The sequence below is a fragment of the Marmota monax genome, unplaced genomic scaffold (assembly GCF_021218885.2).
Source record: "Marmota monax isolate L192 unplaced genomic scaffold, Marmota_monax_Labrador192_F-V1.1 WCK01_AAM20220418_F8-fsc00029, whole genome shotgun sequence".
Classification (NCBI taxonomy): domain Eukaryota; kingdom Metazoa; phylum Chordata; class Mammalia; order Rodentia; family Sciuridae; genus Marmota; species Marmota monax.
Genome location: NW_026693024.1, coordinates 4,702,631 through 4,723,939, shown reverse-complemented (window position 1 = coordinate 4,723,939; position 21,309 = coordinate 4,702,631). Strand labels below are relative to the sequence as shown.

The 21,309-nt window shown below is 47.2% G+C and overlaps 1 protein-coding gene across 1 annotated transcript in view; it reads left to right on the top strand.

Annotated features, from left to right (window-relative positions):
• Positions 1-19,661, top strand: part of Pxdc1 (PX domain containing 1) — a 29,097-nt gene extending 9,436 nt beyond the window's left edge. Inside the window, exons 2-5 of the mRNA XM_046453393.2 lie at positions 4,743-4,834; positions 6,151-6,268; positions 14,343-14,454; positions 18,483-19,661. Coding sequence (XP_046309349.1) covers positions 4,743-4,834; positions 6,151-6,268; positions 14,343-14,454; positions 18,483-18,600 — 440 coding nt within the window. The 3' untranslated portion in view covers positions 18,601-19,661. The remainder of the gene's footprint in view (positions 1-4,742; positions 4,835-6,150; positions 6,269-14,342; positions 14,455-18,482) is intronic.
• The last annotated feature ends 1,648 nt before the right edge of the window (positions 19,662-21,309 follow it).

Below are 21,309 nucleotides of genomic sequence, written 5' to 3'. Positions count from 1 at the left end.
ATAAATTCACAACCATCCCACCCAACTGCAGCGTTTGTGAGCCCACATAGTAAAACTGTGTTGGACAAAATTTTTATGTTCTCAGTAATGTTTGCAATACAAAAAATTAAAAGTTTTATGTTATCCTAAGTTACAGTGTTTAAGCACAGTTTTGAAAGTAATGTGTAAAAGTGTTTCTTATGACAAACAAGCAACGTTTGGAATAGCTGCACTTGCCCTTAAGAGTCAAAGGACTTGAGTCACAAAGGGACAGAACAACAGGGGAGATACCAAGGCACAAAGGCCACAAGTAGTGTGTTTTGGGGGTAGCAGTCCTTACAGGACTCATAGCTCTTGTCCTCTGTCCTTGAAAAACAAGAAAGCAGTGGCTCACATGTGGATTCCTCAGAACTGCATCTTTCAGTACTGTCACTCTGAGAGCTTATGATAATTTGGGGCCTGGGCAGCAGGTGTTGAGGTTCCCACCAGCTGTGAAACCAGAACCCCAGGGAGTGTGAAGCAATTAGAAATTTCAAAAGACTTAATTCATTTCTTGCAGTGGGGCCCCAGAGTACAGATTCTGGTTCCTAAGTGTTTTCCTTCCACATTAACTACATCCATCCTTTTCGTGGAAAATACTGTTAAAACAATTGAAGGGGAGTGACGCCCAGGGCCTGGGAGAAGGGCACTGTGAACTTCAGTGTTTGGGGCTGTCAGAAGCCACGTGGCCAGCAGTGAGTCCTCCGTGCCCTGGGGTGGGGCCTGTGCTAGGCTGGGCAGCCTGCCTGGGCTGAGGGCCAGTTCCGAGGGCCAGTGTGTACTTTCTCATCACTGCTCTGCAGCCCTGCTGGTGACAGCTGAAGCAGTGCTCTTCAGTAGGTGGGTTTCAGTAAGTTCAACAGAATCTACAGAATCAGGAGGGAGGGTTCCTTGGGGAAAGGAGGACAGCCTGTTAAAGAGAGCGGATCCACATGGCTAGCCTGATTGACACCCTGGAGCAAGGATGGGGAACTAAATGATTAAAGTGCCCTTAAAAGCCCAGAGATTCAGAAACCAATCACCTGCCATTTCTGTGCTTGCAGGCCAGGATCCAGCTTCTTCCCCTTGTGCTCAGCCTCGTTTAGTTTTCAAGCAGGTTTGCTTTTCTAAGGAGAGACACTTGGATTCCATCCAGAAACATAGAAACTGGAGAAAGGAAGCAACCTGCTTCTTAACATTTCCACAAATAAAACCAAAGCAGAATGGCCAAGTCTTAATGTCCCTGGGGATGGATCTCCCTGAGGAGCACTGCGGGGGGTCAGGTTGGCCAGCAAGCGGGGGGGGGGGGGGGGGGGGGGACCTGTTCCTTGGTGTTGCTATGAGGGTATGGGGGAATTACAGGGTGCAGAGCTGGTAAGGTGGCCTGGGGTCAAGTCCAGGAGGGTCTGCTGGCCCAGCCAAAATACTGATGCTGTTTCCAGAGGCCTGATGGGGCACTCTTGCCTTTCTCTGCCTCCATCTAGAAAATGGGTCACAGAGATGACGGAATACAGGGCACACAACTCACTTGGAACATAAACAACAAATATGCTTTTAGTGTGCCAGGCCTTACTTTTGCATTATGTGTTGTTTATCTGAAATGCAAATTTAACTAGGTAAGATTTTATATATATAAAATATATATTTAAATTATATATTATATATATATTAAATATATATATTTAAATCTGCCCACCCTAAAAGATAAATCTGAAGTAGGATGTATTAATCTCACTAAGAGTTGCCCTCAGAGACTGTAAACCCACCTAGGAAAATCAAAGAGGTAGCCGGAAATATGTCATCAAAGCAAGCATGCAAAGACTGTAAAACCCTGTAATGTTGCAGAATTGTTGCACAATGCTTTACATCCTGTAAAGTGGGTGTGAACACGCCAGATGCATTGACTATACAAGAGGATAATCTTCAGAACATAAAAGTACGAGTACTGTGTCATCAATTTGCTGGGTTCAAAGCTAGTATTCTAAGAGCCGAAGGATAATAGTAGCTTGTCTAAGAATAAAGAAGCTCTTTGTGGGAAGGAGTTATATAATTATCTTCTCTTTAAAAATATTTTTTTTCAGAGAATTTCGAATTAGCTCTCGTTTCCTCTGTAGACTTCACCCTAACAAGGAGGGGATCCAAGCATTTTGGTGCAAAGAGCAGCATTTACACACACACACACACACACACACAAGCCTGCACGCACATGCAGCCATGCTTTGCATAAGGACAGGGATGTTTTGAGAAATGTGTCATAAGGTGATTTTGTCATTGTGCAGACATCCTAGGGTCTGTTGACATAGACTAAGCCAGCTGCTGCATCACTGGGTGATATGCTGTACAGGACCCCTGTCATGGATGCAACACCATTGGTCAAAACATTGTTATGTGGCACATGATGGTATATAGGTGAAAACTGAGATTCATAATTATTTGAAATTCTATGCAAGGCATTTGAGCTTGGGCAGAGATATCCATAGAATAAGGCATTCTGGTGTTTTCTATTTTTCATTCTTCTTCCTGCTCCTTCCAGTGAGCAGAGTGGTAGGAAGGGACACAGGGTGAACTGGTCCCCTTCTCTGGTGATGGCCAGGGCATCATACTCTGGTGCATACAGGGGCCATGTGGACAAAGCCCCAGTCTTTTCCAATGGGCGAGTCACAGCCTGCCCTGCTGCTTCTCAGACCTGTGATCTCTGATGGGCCAGGTAAAGGGGTTCCCTGGATTTTGCTTTGGGCCTAATTTCTGACCTTGACTCCAGATGTGAGGGATCCTCCTCCTAGGGCCTAGGCTTTCAGAAATGCACCCTGCTGTGTCTGGGGAGTACCTCGTGGGAGTTCTCAAGAGCTAAGGTGCTGGAGCCTCTTTTTCTTTTTTTGTACCAGAGATTGAACCTAGCCCCCCTATCTTTTTTTTTTTTTGAGACAGGGTCTCTAAGTTGCTTAGGGCCTTGCTAATGTTGAGGCTGGCTTTGAACTTGCAATCCTCCTGCCTTAGCCTCCCGTATCACTGGGATTATAGGCATGTGCCACCACACCTAGCCTATTGGGGTCTCTTAATTTCAATCAGATCATTTAGAAAAATTTTTTTTCTATTTCTTTTGTAGACCCACGCAATGAGTGGCCTGAAAACTGAATAATCCTTTCCTCATTCGCAAAACAAAAACAAGTCACTTCTGAAGAACTTCTCAGTGACTTCTATGATCTTCACAGTGATCACAGTTCTGGGATTCAGGCTTCTGTGGCTTGATTGTAGTTCACAGGGTCAGGACAGGAATATCCTAAATCCCCCAAAACATGGGGGAAAAAGCCAGTGTCCTTGGGAATCTAATTCTCACCCTTGGGAATCTGATGGATAGAAATTGTAATGGGAAGTCTTACATTTGCGTTGCTCATGGGGAGGCAGAAAAGCATCCCATGTCGCCTAAGAATGTCCTGGAGTCATGGCATTTTAAAAATAAAATACTGTGCACCCAAGAGCCAATCACAGCCTCTGGTGACTGTAATAAGCATAAATGCTCAGATTCCTGGAAAGTGCTATGACTCATGACCACTTTGTTTTTCTCTGGGCAAAAATCTGACTTTTCCCCTCCCAAATACAGCATTTACATGACTTGTCTAAATATGAGCTCTGTTTACATGGGCCTTGTGGTCTGGGCATCCGAGACCAGCAGAGTGAGCCCTTTCCTGTGTTGCTGGGGGTGGCAGATCCTAGGCCAGTTGTCCCTTGCTGCAGTCACCATGCTGGTGGAGACAGAGTGGTCCTGGATCAAGTTCTGGCTATGTGCATGGTATTTGCAGAGTGGTCCCAGGACATCCCACACTGGGTTATCTTTCCCCTGCTTTTCATTTCACCACCCTGTATTTGGGTTTAGAGTATCAGCCCCAACGGAGCCATAAACCATTCATGGGTTGATAAAACCTAAATGAAGTTCAGAGCAGGACTTCGAGAATAGGGCTTCCCCATACATGTGGCTGAGTGAGTAAGGTAGGCCTTCCTCCTTTGAGGTTTTACTTTCTGTTGTTTTACCTGTGGTCAGCCACAGTGTCAAAATATTAAATGGAAAATTCCAGAAGTCAACAATTTGTAAGTTCTAAATGATGTGCCCTTTTGAGTGGGACATGATAAAACCTTGAGCCATCCTATTTCATCCCACCCAGGTGTTTCCATGCTGTATATGCTACCCTCTGTTTAGCCACTTAGTAGCATTTTTGGTTAGACCTACTTGTGGTACTGAAGTGCTTGTATTCAAGTAACCATGATTTTACTTTATAATGACTTCAAAACACAAGAGTGATGCTGGCAATTTAGATATGTTTCAGAGAAACGGTAAAGTGTTTACTTCCATGAAAAGGTGAAAGTTCTCAATAAGAAAAAGGGGGAAAAATCATGTGCTGAGTTTGCTAAAAATTACAGTAAGAAGGAATCTCTGAAACTTGTGTTGATTTTGCTTTCTTTCCTCAAACTGCAAAAATTACAGGCACAATGAGATACATGCTTAGTTAAGATGGAAAAGACATTAAATTACAGGGTTTGGGACTATCCATGTTTTCAGGAACCCACTGGGGTTCTTGGAACATATTTCCCTCAGATAATGGGGACTCCATATTTCCAGACATCTCATTACAGAAGATGACACCTGGAGGTGATGCTCCTGTCTTGGGGCTCCTGTTGTGTATTTCGTTAGGGGGATGTGTGCCCTGGTGTGATTTTTCTGACTTGGGGCATTTCTCTCTCTGTTCCAGGACTGGTTGCCATAAAGGATGCACACGACATAGAGACCAGGCTCAACGAGGTGGAGAAGTTGCTCAAGACTATCATCGGCATGCCATGTAAAGTAAGGACAGGGTCTGCAGGAGGGAGGGAGATGGCCTGTCGTCTTCCATGTTTAAAAGATGTGCACCCTCACAGGTAACTTGCCTGTGTGCTGTATGTTGCTTGGCATTTTGTTCCCTCCCTGGGAGCACCCGGCGAGAGGGAAGCAGGAAGATGTCATCAGGGAGAGGAAGACTTTTGTGGGCTCCCTGCTACTTTCTTTTTCTGTCCCCTGGCACAAAGGGGAAGCAAAGGGCCCCAGGAGGGGTGGAGCAGGAAGGGGCACAGGACCCTCTTCAGATGAGGGGTCTTTGCTTCCTTACCTCAGCTCAGAACCTGCTCTTGCTCAGGGGATTTTAGAACAGGCACACAGAGGCCCAGAGGAGTGCTAGCATTTCCACATTGGCCAGTGACATTGCTGGGACTTTGCTCTCTTTAGGTGGTTTGTGAGCTTTGGATGGAGTACCAGTTAAGTACCTGGACGTGAGAGTCAGAGAGAACCATGAACTTCTTTTTTCTTTCCATGTTTTTATTGGTGCATTATAGTTGTACATAAGGGGCTCTGTTGTTACTTATTTGTTCATGCACACAGCATAACAATATAAACAGTGTTCTCATGTTTCATCCATGTTCCTGCAAATGACATAATTTCATTTTTTCTTTATGGCTGAATAAAACTCCATTGTGTATATATACACCATGGTTTCTTTATGTATTCATCAGTTGATGAACACTTAAGCTGGTTCTATAGTTTGTTGTGAATTGTGCTGCTATAAACATGGGTATGCATGTGTCACTGTGGTATGATGACTTTAATTCTTTAGGCTAAACATGGAGGAGTGGTCTAGCTGGGTCATAGGGTGGTTCCATTTCTCGTCTTTCGAGGATTCTCCATTCTGACGCCCATAGTGGTTGTATTAATTTACAGTTCCACCAACAGGCAGCTGGTAGGACTACTGAACTCCTTTAAGCCTCTGTTTGCTCAACTGGCACATATCGAAATAAATGCAGCCCCGAGTTTCTCATCCAGAAACAGGGAGATGTGGGGAAAATGTGGACCTGCGAATCCCTGTGAGAAGCAATGGCCATGGCCATTATATCTGTTATCCCCACGCTATCCTCGAGGCCTTGCATCTTAGCCACAGGGGACCACACAGGAAGAGAAGTGGGACTTGGCTGTAGCCGTTCAGGTCTCACTGGAGCCTCTGCAGTGCTGGACGTTGCTCCCTGGGCATTAGCATCAGGCAGGACCCACCTCCACCAGAGAGCAGGGCCCTGTCCCAGGCAAAAGTATGGGGCCAACTTTTCAGTTTGGGTAATTACTGTGTTTCTTTCCAGTATTCTAGGTCTGAAGTTGTGCTCACCTTCTTCGAAAGATCTCCGCTGGACCAGGTGTTAAAAAATGATAATGTACATAAAATTCAACCCAGCTTTCAAAGTCCAGTCAAAATATCAGGTAAGAGCCACAGTGAAGGCGTGGAGGGAAGGTCCCACTGTTGATGGCCATGGTGTGTCCTTGGATACAACTTCCACCCGAGGGCTCCAGAAAGACAGTTATTGGAATTTTGTGAAAATAGTGGTTGAGAAACTGTTTCTGATTTTTATTAAGCTATGTGTTTTCTACCTATTGCTCTGCATGCAGTTCACACTCTTCCAACTTCCAAAGGGATTTATTTTGCATTTAAATTGGAACTTATTTCGGAACTAGTAAGGTAGTCACTGTGTGGTGTTGAACTTGGTTCTTGGTTTTAGGGCAGACAGCCCAGGGGAAGTATAAAGAGTGGGTATAGTTAGTGTGGACATTGGACCTTAGCTTCTGGCCGTAAAGGTCAGTAAAGGCAGGCAGGGTAAGGTGGGATCACCCACAAGAGAATGGATGGTGAGGAAGGAGCACTTTTCGGTAACATCTTGGGACCAGGTGGCATGTGTCATAAGAATAGTAGACTTGTATTTTTTCAGTGCTGTTTCCTTGAAGGCTGCTGAGGAGAATTTTGTAGAAAAAAAAAGAGTTCTGTCCTGGGAGTTCCCAAGACTGGGTTTCCCCAAGTAAGGGGTAGTCACCTTGTAACATAAGAGGTGACATAAGAGTGCGATCTTGCTGGGGCTTGCCAGTGGAAGAAGGGCAAGTGGTTATGAGAGGAGACACGCTTGGCTAAGGGTGGGATTCTATGTAACATCATGATCTGTAGGAAGGAGGGGAGAGGGCATAAGGCGCCATCTTTGCATTTCTGATTGGAGGAGAAGGTGGGGTGAAGAGGAGGGGACTCAGTGGGAAGCTGAGCCCGGAGCTGTCTACTGGAAAGGAATCAGGGAGAGAGGACTTATAGGGACAGAGCGATGATGCCTAGATGTAGTATCCTTATGAAGTTTCAAGCCACCCAGGGATGAGGTTCCGGACTGTGTGTGGGTGAACTGCATGGGTGGGCAGGTTCTATAGCCTGGAGTGGAAGAGGTATTGGTAGATACCACTGGGAGTGCAGGGTGGATGGACATCCAGGTTTGATACCTCCCACAACAGCTTCTTGAGTGTTCTTAGAAGAGTGGGCAGTGCAAGGGCCCCTCCTTAGCTGGCACCTGGTCTCCAGAACTTTCTTTACAGCAAAGTGAAGATGGCTATGTTGTTATCCTGTTTAGATGTCTACAGACCCTCATCTTGCAGGGAAAACAGAGAGCTTTGGAATCCCCCATTGGCTATCATGTGGGATTATGTATTGCATAGCCTGGGGCATGGGGAAGCTTCTCTTCTTTAGTCTGGGTGGGTAGGGTCCTTGCACGGAATCTTAGTGTCTGTGCTTTGCTCTATTTTGTTCTGTTTTAGGAAAATGAGAAAGTGAAGAATAGCAGAATTGTCGCAGAACCTTGTGTCATGGGAGGAACTGGGCTGTTGCTTGGGAATGACCCAGAGACTCCAGAGTTGAGGGGACAGGCTGGAGCTGTGTGGAGCTGCCTCTTGGGGAATGACTCCTTGGGAGCAACAGCCTGGAAGTCCCTTAAACCCTATCCTTCTGTGCTGTTTTTATTAGCAATGTGACTGACACATGGGCCGTGTCTTTCCTAAAGGGCTGAAAGTCATGAGATGAATTAAAAGGGATAAATGTGGAGTCCCACACTGGAGCTTTATGTTCTTTGTGTCTTTTTGTAAGGATTAAGGACAGGTTTCAGCCCACGGCCATCCGTGAGCCTCCTGGAGCCTCCTTGGGGCCTTTCTACATGCCCAGGGCCCAGCATCTAGGTCTAGGAAGGTAGGGATTTTGACCTTCTAGTGCAAGTCAAGACCCCAGGCCATGTGGGATGTCCTATCCAGCCCTGGAACCATTGCAAAACAGCCATTGCATCTGGAGAAGAGATTCTGGGGAGGGGAGGGGTCAGAAGAGTGGGAAGAAATGGAGAAGAGAGATTGAGAGGAAGAGGATGTGACTCTGGTGTTGGCAGGCCCCCCCACTAGTGTGGCACCAGCACTTGGGAATAAATGCTGCTGACTTTGGCTCAGCACAGAATACTTTCTAACAAACGAATAGTGTAAATGGCCTGTAGCTGAAAGTCTCGGTGCTAAGGCTGGGGGAGCCTTCAGGGCCTTGCTGCATGAGCCTCCTTCCAGAGAGAAGTGTCCTCAACCCCTCTAGATATTTCCTCCCCTTCCTGCGGGTTCTCCCCATGAACTCTCCCAGTCCTCTGGCTTGGCTTCCCGAGCAGCCTACCCTCAATTGTCTGTCCCCTCACTGTCTGAGCAAGGGCTTCCTGACAGATCAGTGCATGCCCCTTGGCGCCCCCCACCCACTCAGTGCAGGAAGTGCTTCATTACTCAGTGAGCGAGGAAATACATTGATAATGACCCATGGCAGCTACTAGTCCCAGTAGCAACAACATCTCTTGAGAAAAGAGCTCCCATGTGGGCACATCAGGTCATCAGTCTCAGTGCCATATCTGGGGTAGACTCTTGGGTTCCCAGGTGGAGACTCAGGGTCCAGAGAGTGCTAGCCTCACAGGAAACATCTACATGCCTGACATACCCCGAGTGCTGATGCCAAGCCTCCCAAACTGACTCCCAGGGTTCATTAATGTCTTTAAACCTCACCCTCAGAATAAAGCCCGGTCCTTTGGTTGTCCTGGGTGTGTCAGAGTCTGAACTCTGGCTGCTGCTTGCCTTGTGACCTTGAGGGTCCTTCAGGTGAAACCTGCCCATCCATTGCTATTCTGGTAAATTCTGTGCATTTGGGAAAACACTCTTCAGGGCTGAGACCTACATCTACGCTTCTCCCCTACCCTAATTTCTTGATGCCTTCTTGTGCCAATGTGCCATTCAGCGAGGAGGTGCCACAGGTAGGGCACTGACCCTCTTTTTACCATCATAATTGAGACAGCACCCAGACTCTGAATGCTCCTTTCTTTCCAAATGGTGAGACTGCTTAATGGCAGGGCTCCACTAGATGGCGCCAGGCACCAGTCGTGGTGAGAACCCTGTCCATTTCCTGGCTCCCCAGCAAGGCTAGCCCTGCAGCCTTAAGCATTCTTGGCCCCATGTTAATCTAAGTGCTCATCAGATCTAAAGAAGCCAAAATATAAAGTGTTCTGTGCCAACTGTGTCTATGCAGAGTGAAAGAAAACATAGTTTTCACCCTTCATCTGCTATGGCTAGTTGCATAGATGGATGAATCTCAGCCACAGAACCTGATCATGCAGGTCTGAGGGGCCTGAAAACGATCATTTAAATTTTCATTATTCTGGCATCTGTACAATCTCAGCCTTAATTTTTACTATCCAGAGACAGTCCAGTTAGCCAATGAATAGAAAGGCGTCGGTTTGGTTTTTGTCTTGTTGTTGGAGTATGTTGAAAATATAATGGGAGAGAGGATTTGCAGGCAGGGAAAGCTACATCATGAATACTTCTGAGACACAATGTCTGCTGAATACAAGGTATAGAAAAGTTAGTGGAGTGACAGGGTGGTGGCTTAAGGGGACAAATGAAAACTTAGAAGCAGTTAAAAAAAAAAAAGAAAGTACACCGTTAGGACAATATGCACCATGGTAGTTGCTGCAAAATAGATCTACAAGTGGATATATGCTGAGATTATTGGGTGATAGTTTGAGGAGAAACAGGTCTTTCGTGCTCTGAAGGCCTCATCCTCTGAGATATTTATTAATTTCAAAGGAAAAGAGAGTAACTTTACTTTGGAGACAAGTGGCAGAACCCTCCTTCCTCAAGTGATCCATACCAGCATCACTAGTAATAGGGCCTGTGAAACACGCGCACGCACACACACACACACACACACACAATACTGCTACACTGTGGAGAACACAGCATTACTTCCTGTGGGATCCCTGCCAAAGGTGTGTCACCTGTATCTCATGGCTCAGAAACCCAACTGAGGGACATTGCATAAAATAGATGGCCCACCCTCTGAAGTGTTACAGTCATTAGAGACAAGAAAAGAGGAGAAACCGTCGAGGTCCTAGGAGACCAAGACTCACCAGCTTGGTGCACCAGCATTCCGGATTGGAGGCCAAACAGAGAAAAGGGACATTAGTGGAAAAGCTGGTGAAACTTGAGTAAAGGAGGTCTCAGTTAACAGTATTGTCTGCCTGTGAATTGCCTGGATTTCATCTGTGTGCCATCCTTGTGTACAATGCGGACGTTAGAGAATCCGCTGAGGGAAATGTGAGAACCTTCTCGACTGTGTTTGCAGCTTTTCTGCAATTCTAATATTAGCTCAAGATTAAAAGTTAGTGGGGGAGGAAAGACATACTAAAAGTAGGGCTCTTCTCCATGTGAAGATATGAATGCAAAAAAAAAAAAAAAGCTTGAAAATGAAATATTTTATGAAGTCAGTCATGTATATGATCAAAGTAATTAGACTGGCCAATGATTTTTGTTGAAGGTGCTAAATTGACATCTAAGAAATTCACATTTTCAGTGTGTTTGAAGACAGGCTTCAGGGGCTGTAATTTTTCTTTAATCATACCATTTCCTTCAGGTCTCTCTCTTTATTTTTTTCCACGTGTCATGACAGACAGGAAGACGTTACCAACAGTGAGGGTAATCATTAAGTTTATTTGAGCTCCCAGCATTTGTTAGATGCTTTACATATATCATCCCTAACCTCAGCGTGTACCCTATTGAATGGATACAGTTATTCCCATTTTATAGATGAAGAAACTGAGCAAGAAGTAACTTGCTTCCTAAGCATCCGGAGGAGACCTGAGCCTTGAACCAGCCCTATTTGAGTTCTAAGTCCACATGCCATGTACCCTGGAGGACCCAATCTTTTAAACTGCAGGCCTTCAACGCTTGCTGATGCTGCGTTCAAGGCAGGTTAACAGGAGGGTCTTGTTACAAGTCAGATTCTCTTGTCTGATAACCATGAATCTCAAGGAAACCTTTTGCTTGAAGGTCTGAGTCCCCTGTCCATGCTACCTACCCTTCTGTGAAAATTGACCTGCCAGGGTGATTCCCAATCGAGCATTTGCTGTCCTGTTTGTCCACAGATAGGAAAAGACAGAGCTAGAAGGTTATTAGCAAAGAGGATCTGCTTAAACTGGTGGTCCCGGCTAGAAATCTGTTATAGCTAAATGCTTTCTCTCTCTCTCAACCACTAATTTGTATAACTCTTCTTAAGACTTTGTTTTTTTCCCCCCCAAGTGATGGCATGAATAAAAATACAAACTGTCACAGAATCTGTGCTGGTTTTTCAACTAGCGCAGGATATAAAAACCGCGTATGTTTCCTAGACTTTCAGGCTGCCATGATCTGATACTTGTTTACATGTTAAAAGATCATTTGCTTTTCAGTCAGCCATCCCTTTCCAAACCAGAGTTGGGAATGTATGTTGCTAAAGCGGTTGCAAACCCACCAGCTCCGTAACCTGGTTTGCCTCTCCTCCGTTATTCCAGACAGAATGGAACCAGAGTTTCTCAGGGGCCCTCAGTTGCCCTGAGGAAAATGTGCAGTTTGAGCCAGGTCCCTCCCAGGGACTGGGCCTGAGGCTTCAAGCACTGACAAACCTCAGTGTCCTAACGGGCCCAGATGGCCTCGCAGACAATTAAGCAGCATTTATGTGCACAAAGGCTTTTTTTTTTTGTCAGATGATTAAGAAATGATTAATTTCAGATATTTTTGGAGGGGATTGGTAAAATTCCATTTTCTAGAACTCCAGAGTTCACATTTAAGAACCATTAGGAATGTAAGATAACTTCAGAGTTTTGTTCAGAAATGATTTGCAGCAGTGACATCTGTTTGAACTTGTAGGGTCCCCCCGCCCCAAATTCCCTTGGCAGAGGGGTGGGGAGAAAGGGGGGATGAGGGCTGTCAGCTTAGCTGTATGGAGGCTGCTCCCGAGTTTTGTGTGCTTCCTCAGACAGACAGATTTGGGTCAGAGTTAATAAAAACAATAAAGAAAGTGGTTCTTTGCTGCCACAAACCTTTTAAATTGAGAGGGAAGGGGATCTGAACCTACCTTATTAAGGTTTCTAATTTTCAGAGTCTGCCTGCTCAGCCAGACCTAGCTAAGAATCTTCTTTTTGTTCTTTTCACACCTAGAAATGTAGTTGACCCTAGAGTTCCCAGACCGACGCATCATAGGTTTGCAGAGCCTCGTCTAGGCCCAAAGTCCCCACCAGAGTGGAGCAGGGAGGAAGACCCAAACAAACCACCACTGGATGCCCCACGGGATGTAGCTAAGTGTCACAAGAGACCCATGGAACATGAGCGGCCCCCTCTCCAGAAAGTTAGGCATAAATCCTAGCAAGAACTTGGCTCGTCTGATTGATGACTCATCGTTTTGATCCTATTGGGAGAAAAATCTTCTATTTTTCTTTCTTGTTTTTTTTTTGTGTGTGTTGTTTCCCTAATTCTCTTCATATGGAGCAAAGTTCAAAGAGCTGAGAGCAGAATGCCTAGAAAGATCAAAGGTATTCAGGAAGTGACAATTTCAGTTAGAAAAAAAGCAACTTCATCCTTTGGAAGAATTTAGAATAAACTATGCTAAAGTATAAGAAAATAAATAAATAAATAACAGAAAACAATTCTCCAGACAACAAAGGGAAGATATTTCCATGAACACTGTGGACCAGGAGTGATGCTCTTTTTTGGGGTATGGCAGGCTCAGAGGACGGGAAGGCTGATCCCGAGCGGCCTGTGAGCGTGAACTTGGCTCCGCATGGTGGGATGGTGATTTCTTGCATTTGAGAATGCTCCCGGACTTTGAGGTGTATTGTCAGCATGTCTTTTACAATGCAGTTAGCCTGATTTGATAGGACAGCTGAGGTGGTCCTGGGCGTGGTGCTGAGGAAGGGAAGAGAGCCAACCTCACAGGGAGGGGAGGACTTCAAGGCCAAGGAGCATTAATGGACACCAGATCTGTTCCTGTACTGTGGCAAGGGATGAAAGCAGACCCTTGGGAAATATAAATAAAGACTAGAGCAGGAGAGAGGCAAACCACACCTGGCTCTTACGCATTCGGCCAGTATGCATGGATGCAGTCAAACACAGGTCAAGAGAATTGGAAAAGAAACCCTGCTGTACTGGACACGTACAAACTCTCTCTTTCTCTTGTCATTATTTCCTAAATAATGCAGAATAATAAGTACTTAAACATTGTATTCGGTATTTTAAATCTTCTGGAGATGATACAAAGCATACAGGAGAATATGTGCAGATCTCATGCCAGTGCTAGGCCATGTCACCTGTGGGCCTCGAGCAGCCTTGGATTTGGGTATCCTTGGAGGTCCTGGAACCAATTGTGCATGGACCCCAAGGGACCACTTTGCTTAAATGGACAAGACAACATGATGAATCATATCCCATAATGAGGTTTCAGAGTTAGAAGGATCCTCAGAGGTTATCTCATACAATTTTGAAACTGCAGTAAAGCTCACAGTCAGGCTGCCTGCAGTGTCCAGGCCCCCAGCCCAGTGCTGGTCCCACATCTTTCATTCCACCTCCCCTAGCCATGGACCCAAGCCTCAGACCTCCACTTTGCAAACTAACACCATTCAGCCAATATAAACACAGGAAGTCATCTTTCTCTGTTACCAACATCAGTGCTTATTGTGTGTGTCGGGGTGGAGTGGGGGGATCAATGCCTATAAAGAACTATATATAGACAAAAAGTGAAAGAGTCCTGCTTGGTTCAGAATGCACATTTGATTTCATTTGATCCTTACAGGAAGCCCAGGTGGTGGATGTTGTCAGCTCTGCCTCAGCCACAGGCGAGAGCTCAGAAAAGGTTGGGTGACCTGCGAGATGGTGTATGTCACTTTAAACTCAGTGGGAAGGCCATGGGGGGAGTGCTCACAGATCCAGAGCCTCTCCCCAGGCAGAGCCACACTGGCTGATTGACAAGGGTCAGCCCGCATGGCTCCCTCAGGGACTGGTGTCTGGCAGAGCACTAGAATGAACCTCCACTGTGCAGAGTGGGACAGAAAGGGGGACAATAGGTGGTGGGGACAGTGGGGAAATGGTGTAATCCCTGAACTTCAAAACCTCAAACTCTGCCCCTCCCGAATACTCACTTGATTGCTTTGGTTTTCAGAAATCATGAGGTCCAATGGATTTTGTTTAGCAAACACAGAAACGATAGTCATTGACCACAGTATACCAAATGGAAAAGACCAGCACCTGGGCGTGGATCCCGCAGAGCATTTGTAAGTATCTTGGTTTGACTGTGGTTTTATAGAAAGGGTCCCCAAGCTGCCGGCCCCTGCTGGAGACTGGGGTTTGCAAACCCAAACCGGCTCCATCAGAAGGAACCCAAGTGGCCAGAGGCACCCCGCAGCTGACTCTGCCCACGTTTGGATACTTATTTTTTAAAATGTGTCCTTTTCTAGAGTTTGGTGAGACCTTGATTCATGGACGTTACATCTTGAGGATGTTACATCCTCAAGAGATCTCTTGAGACTGGGGATGTAACATCCATGTTGGCCTCACGTCAGTGGCTCAGGGTAGAGCCTGGCCATTGGCCCTGTTTTGAGACCGAGGGCATGTCCCATCACTGTAGACTGGATGGACAAACACACCATTGTCCCCTCCATTCCTTCTACCTCTGATAATACAATTCTTGACCATAGTATGTGCTCTGGAAAGCACAAACACCTTGGCACAGAGGCACAAGACTTCCTTCTGCTCGGATCTCTGTCTGGCAGCTCCTTGGTGAATCACTGAGGCACCAGCATCCCCAGACACTTAGAGGGGGAGTTACACCTTGATTCTGTTTATGTCTAGGCCAGGTCCAGGCTTCTTGGTTGTGTGAGTTCAGGAAATTATCTAGCCTCCTCTGCTTCCCTTATCTTCAAGGGGACCATTCTGCTCTCTCATGGGTGGCTCTCTGAAGACTGCAGATGACAAGCATAAACTATCCAGCTCAGGAACCTGTAAGGAGGAAGTCCAGGCTGCAGAATCTCCCTGGGGGCCCCATGAGTGACACAGAATGGGGACAGCTCATATCTGGAATGCTCATGTCCAGCCCCAACCACTTGGTAGCCCTCAAAGGCAGAAGGAAAAATAAACAAAACACCTAAGATAAAGCTAAGCACCCATGTGACACACCTGGGCGAGTCGGCTGCAGGAGACGCTGACCTGCAATGAGCCTGGGTTCTTGGAGGTGGCCTGAGCCTCCTGTGCTACACTCCTGCTCCATCACAGAGCTTGATGGCTTGTGGGACTGACGTCAGCCCATAGCCACCCCTTCCCAGTTTTTCAGGTGTCTCTTGGGGATTTGATGCGAGGATCCTTCACAGTGGATGTGCCAGGAGATGCTGGCATGGGAAGCAGTGCTGCTGGCAAGGTCGGCTCCGTGGCTTGGCATGCCTTGCCAGGACACCCTGTGGCACTGCAGACCCTCTGTATAATTCACCACTTCACTGAGGCCTCTGTGTACCGTTGCTGTAGATCAGTGGGGGAAGGGAAAGAGTCCTGTAGCTTTGTGGTCAGGGATTGTCTTGGTGGAGAAGATAGATGGAGACCCTTCCTCATCACTAGCTGCTGTAGGGTCTGGGTTCTGACTCTACCGTATCCCTAGGGGGACACCTCTGTCTCCAGAAGCACTCTGGAACAGGGTTAGGGTTTTCCCCAAGTGCTGGGATGGAGCCCTGAGCCTCACGTGTGCCACGCACGTGCTCTACCACTAAGCCACACCCCCAGCCCACGATGCCAGATTTACAAAGTAGTTTCCACTGTGAGCAGTTTTGAGCTTAGAAGAAACAGAGAGAAAAGAAAATCTGGCCGGAAGCACGACTCGCCCAGCTGGCCAGCACTCTGCATGGACAGGAATGGCAAATCTTGAAATCGTGGCCACCTGCTCCAGGACACCCATCTGGTAGGAGAGTAGGAGCAAGGAAGAAAACCCATTGCTCCCAGGGAAGCCTTGCGGAGGCTCAGGGGAGCACTTAGAGGGAATTTCCTACGGCTTGCCCGGCATGGCTCTCGGTGCCTGATCTCGTTGCCTGATCTAGGACAGTGAGGCCCAGCTCCTGGTCTGGCTGCAGTTGGCTTCCTGGGAGCTGACTGTTGGAGTGTTTGAACTCCAGTGACTGTCAGGCAGGTGGCACTCGAGGCCACTGTGTGACCTGCCCCTAGGGCCGTGGTAGAGTCTGTACAGGCAGCCCCCACACTCTGGCCCAGGGTAGGGTGGACCCCAGGGCTGGGAACTGGAGATGAGCTGCAGTCAGAGAACTGTCAGACCCCTGGTCCCAGCAGGCTGAAGCGATTGCCAGTCCCCTGGGCAGACACCCAGGGCTGAGGCCTTGGGCAGTTCTGCTAAGGGCTGGACCTCAGCCCCATGATTCATCTTGCTCTAGCCTCCCAGCCTCCCTGGAATTCCTTCCTCCTGGTCTTGGGTCACCCTCTGTTCTGGGGTGATGAGGGCATGGCAGGTGATGGGGAGCTGCGAGGACAGTTGCCAAGACCCTGTCCCAGGCTGGTTTGGGGGAAGATTTAATGCCTTAAGGTGAAGTTAGAGAGTTGGTCTGGTCCCCATGAGGGACTCTGACCAAGTGGAAGCTCTTCACGGGGCACCTTGAGCTGCCAGGGGAGTGAGGGGGCCTCAAGGAGGAGCCTGAGGCAGGATCTGGGCCCTGCATCCTTCCTGAGCTGGGCACAGACAGGGGGGCTCCCCTTGCCTCTCTCACGCCTCACTGGAGTTAAAGGAAAGCCCCCCTCTGCAGCCCTTTCAATTCAGACATTTTAAAGCTACCATCTCCTCCTCTACATTTTTTTTTAACCACAAATTACTTAATTTGCAACTTAGAGGAAGCCTGCCAGGAAGCCCCATTGTCTGAGGTCTGCTGGGTTCCACACAGTCGTGTGTACTCAGCTTGCAGGGAGGCCCCCCTCTTAGGGCCCATTGCATCATGTTCCAGCATGTCCACATCAATGGTGGTGACCTGTGGTCTGGACAATTCATGGACTTCCTGGTCACTTAGCAAGTAGCATCAAGTTCCTATCACTGTCCTGTGGTCAGAGGCATCTTCAAGTGCTGGGAACCAACCCAGGGACTCGGCATGTGACGTGGACTCCAGAGCTTCCTTCCTGCCCTCCTGCCTCCCCCGCCCCCCTCCTCCTCCTGCCTCCTGGGCACTGATTTCAGATTTGGGAGATGGAGGCAGCACAAGCAGGACCCGTCTCCCTCCCTGGTGATACGCCCACATGTGTGGCTGAAGACAAGGAATCTGTTTCTCACAGTTCTGGAGATGGGAAGTCCAGGTTCAAGGGACTGATGCCTGACTAGGGCCTTCTAGTGAGAGACAGAGAGAGAGAGCCAGAGAGAGAGAGAGAGAGAGATAGAGAGGGAGAAAGAGTGAGCAAGAGAGAGACGGAGGGTGGGTGCTGAACAGGCTTTTAGAACAAACCCACTCCCATGATTACATTAATCCATGCCCATGGGCAGAGCCCTCACTTGACACTGTTGCACTGAGGATTAAGTTCCCAGCAGATAACCAAACTTGGGGGAACACACACACGAATCATAGCAATCACACTTTTTTCTTTGTTATGCCTTTTTTGAAAGATTTGGAATCTTTTTCTGGCTCAGGAGGTCTCATCTGGGTTGGACAGGCAGCAGAAACATTTCTAGTTCAGGGGGAAACCCAGCAGGAGGGCACTTACTTGACTTTACGTTTCTTTACATTTGGGTACTCAGTTCCCTTCCACCCCACATCAGCCTCCCACATTCAAATGTGTCTTATACTTCACAATCTGAGTTTAATAATAACAGCCCAAAGGAGGCTTCCTCACTAGAAGGTCCCTCTCCATTACCTCCACGGGCCTCCTGCCCCTCCCTGGTCTCCTTAGCAGGCTCCTGCTCCCTGAGGATAGGCCCCACCTGTCTTGTCCACTGTTAGACCCCAGAACTGATAAGGCACCTGGCACCAAACAAGAGAGAAAAATGAGGGCACCATAAATGTGGGAATGAACAAGGTCCTCACTAACTATTGGTTAAACCAGCATGGATAGTGGCCACACAGGCAGGAAAACCAGAAGCCAAGATGGATTTTAGGAGGGCATCCATTTCACCCAAATAATTTGTAACCATGGTTCTTTTCATGTGTCCTAAGCATTCCTGGAAAGGCCAACCTGTTGGTCCCTTCACCCCTTGCACAGAAGGTTGGCCCCTCCTTTTCTCTCCGCTCCATCTGGAACTCCAGGAGCCAGTCTCATCTCTTTTTTCCTGTTTCAGGTTTGAGAATGGTGGGGAGTTCACCTCAGAGCTGGAGAACGGCGATGACCCAGCAGCTTATGTCACCAACCTGTCCTATTATCACCTGGTCCCCTTCGAGACGGACATTTTGGACTGAGCCCCTCCATTGGGACTCCCCCACCTCAGCCCTTGACTGCATGTCCGGACGCTGTCCAAAGCTGCCACTCAGTCCTGGATTTCCCAGGGTCCCAGACCCCATCCCTGGTGAGGCCTGGGGTCAGACAATTGGAGCTGCAGGGCTTCTTGGTGGCTGTGGGCTGATTGCAGGTCTCCAACAACCAGGGCTTATGTCCCTGCGTCTCCACAGCCTGCAGTTCTGCGGGGTCTTCTCTTCTCTCTCCACTTGACACACCAGGATGCCTCTTCACTCCTGGGACTCGCTGCCTACGCTCAGTGCCTGCAGGGCGTGCTCTCTGCCGGGCCAGGGGTGCCAGGCTGTGTCTGGCCTCCCTCTCACTGTTACTCCTTCTCTGCGCGGGACATTCCCTTATACCAATGGCCTCAGACTGCCTGCCTACCTTGACTCCCCACCATTCCTTCATACGTGAAAGGCAGGAGGCATTTCAAGGGGAGATTTTGACAAATTGCCAAGTTCTGGATGACTTAAGCAGGGGATGTTTAGTAATCCCGATTTCCCTGGAACCAGGATGTGTGGCTTTTTTTGTGTGTGTTTCATCTCTCTGGAAACTAAGTTCGGGGTCAGCCCGGAGGAGTGTTTACAGAAGGTCAAGCACACATGGGGAGTATTGGCCTCAGAGCAGTGGAATCATTGATGACCAGGTGCGTGCATGTCTGAACTTGGCCTGAGAGTTAATGATGCCCTTCAGGAGCAAAGGAAGCCCTTTCCTGGACCGCCAGCTTCTCTCAGTCAGCCCTTCCACTTGGGTGTGACGCTGTTACTACCGCCTGCAGGCGGCGGGGGTTCCTCTCTCCTGCCCTCGGTGCCATCATTGTCATAATGAACCTGAAAGGAAGGAATTGGAAGGAAAGCTCAGGGCCCCGTACCTACAGGGGTGGTTCTGAGATTTATCTCCCGGTGTCTACTAACGACCAGCATTTGCTAATGTAAATAATAGTAAATTATTGAGAATTCTAATTCTTTTACACAGTCTGTTTTTAATCTATTTTAATTAAATAAAATCTATTACTCTACTTTGATATGTTTGTGTAGAAAGGTGTGGTTCATTTGTCCCCTTTACGGGAACAGGACGGAAACCAAACACGGACCCCTTGTGCCTGGCTCTGAGCTCTCTCCCTGTCACATTGTCATTTAGGAAATGTGGTATGTTCTTCCCGTGGGGAATAATCTGTCCAAACTGAAAAATGAACAAACAAGCTTGGTAGTTTTGGGGGTTTTTTTTGTGATTTTTTTTCCTTTTTCCTTTTATTTTTTCCACTTAGGATTTTTCTCCTTCTCCTTTTTCCTCTGTGGCAGCCACAGGAAACCTCTCTGGTGACCCAGCTGTAATACATCTGATATTTCCATGGATTTTTACATTTCCCTTCTGCTTTCCGGCCTTGTTCAGTTTCATGCAACCTGATCTTCAAATATGCCATTAGGTGGCTGACTGAGGTTGACCAGTTGCCTGTTTCTTTTCTCTCTTTAACAGAGTTCTCAGTTCCATACATGGATAGAACTTTTTGCCTACCACTTAAAGTTAGAATCGATCAACACGTTCAGTTAATTCCAATGCAACTTTCAAAGTGTGATCCATGGATTAGGCTAATCACCCATGTTCCACAGGGTGCTTTTCTCCAGCCACTTACCTACTGAGATGGTGACTTCCTCAGCTCACCCACCTGCACTGACTGTATTTCTGTATTTGTATGTTAAGAGCTGAGTTTGGTTCCCCAAGCTCTTCCTCTCAGCTTTATTGAAAAAGTATCACTGTTTACAATCAGTGCACGATGAAGCCTCTAAACAGGGCTCAGATGTTTGGAAATTTATTGGCCTGTCAAAGCTCTGCCAGAGCATCCTATAGCGTCCATTTTTTTTTTTTTCTTGTAAAATTTTGGCTTGGAATAAAACATATTCTTTAGGTTCCCATCTTGGAAAGAACCAGAGTGGAGATAAATATGTTAGTGCAATGAAACATGGTTAGTAGCACTCAGCATCACTGTGTGAGGACCATCTGCAGCAAATGGAGAGCCCATGCACTGCATGAGGGGAGCAGCTACTGCTCCTCAGTTTAGCTGATCGAAGTGTGGACCCAGTGTGGCCAGAACTCCACGTTTTTCAATAGAAGCTAAAGTCAGAACTTTTATGTGCAAAATCCAACTTTGGTGTGTTAGAAAGAAAAATAACAATAAAATAATGACAAGAAACTTAGCCAAGTAAAAGAATCATCAATTTGCAGCGTCTACCCTAAACTACAGTTCAGAGATTAATACCAGAGGAGCTCGGGTTGGCATGTGACTTGTGCACTCTTGCCCATATCTTCTTCCAGAGACATGCTCCTCTCCTTTGTTGGTTCTGTCACCACATCTTCATGCTACTCTGGCAACCAAAGGAGGCTTGGCCACAGTGTCCAGGACACTCCCTTTATTTCTGACAATTGTGTGACAGCTACTATCCTGAGCCATGCTTACTACATTAGACAGCCTCCTGCAAAGTAATGTGCAATTAAATTCTTTTTGGCAAATCAAATTATTTAAGTCACCTCATTTTCCTGTTTGAAAAGAATGTTTGGCAAATGCTATTTATAGGCTGAGGAATGGTCTCCTCTTTGTTTTGCAAATCCAGGCTGGTTTTCACACAGGCTTGCTTAGAGTGAAAAATGCACACTGTGAACATGAAGTAGGCCCA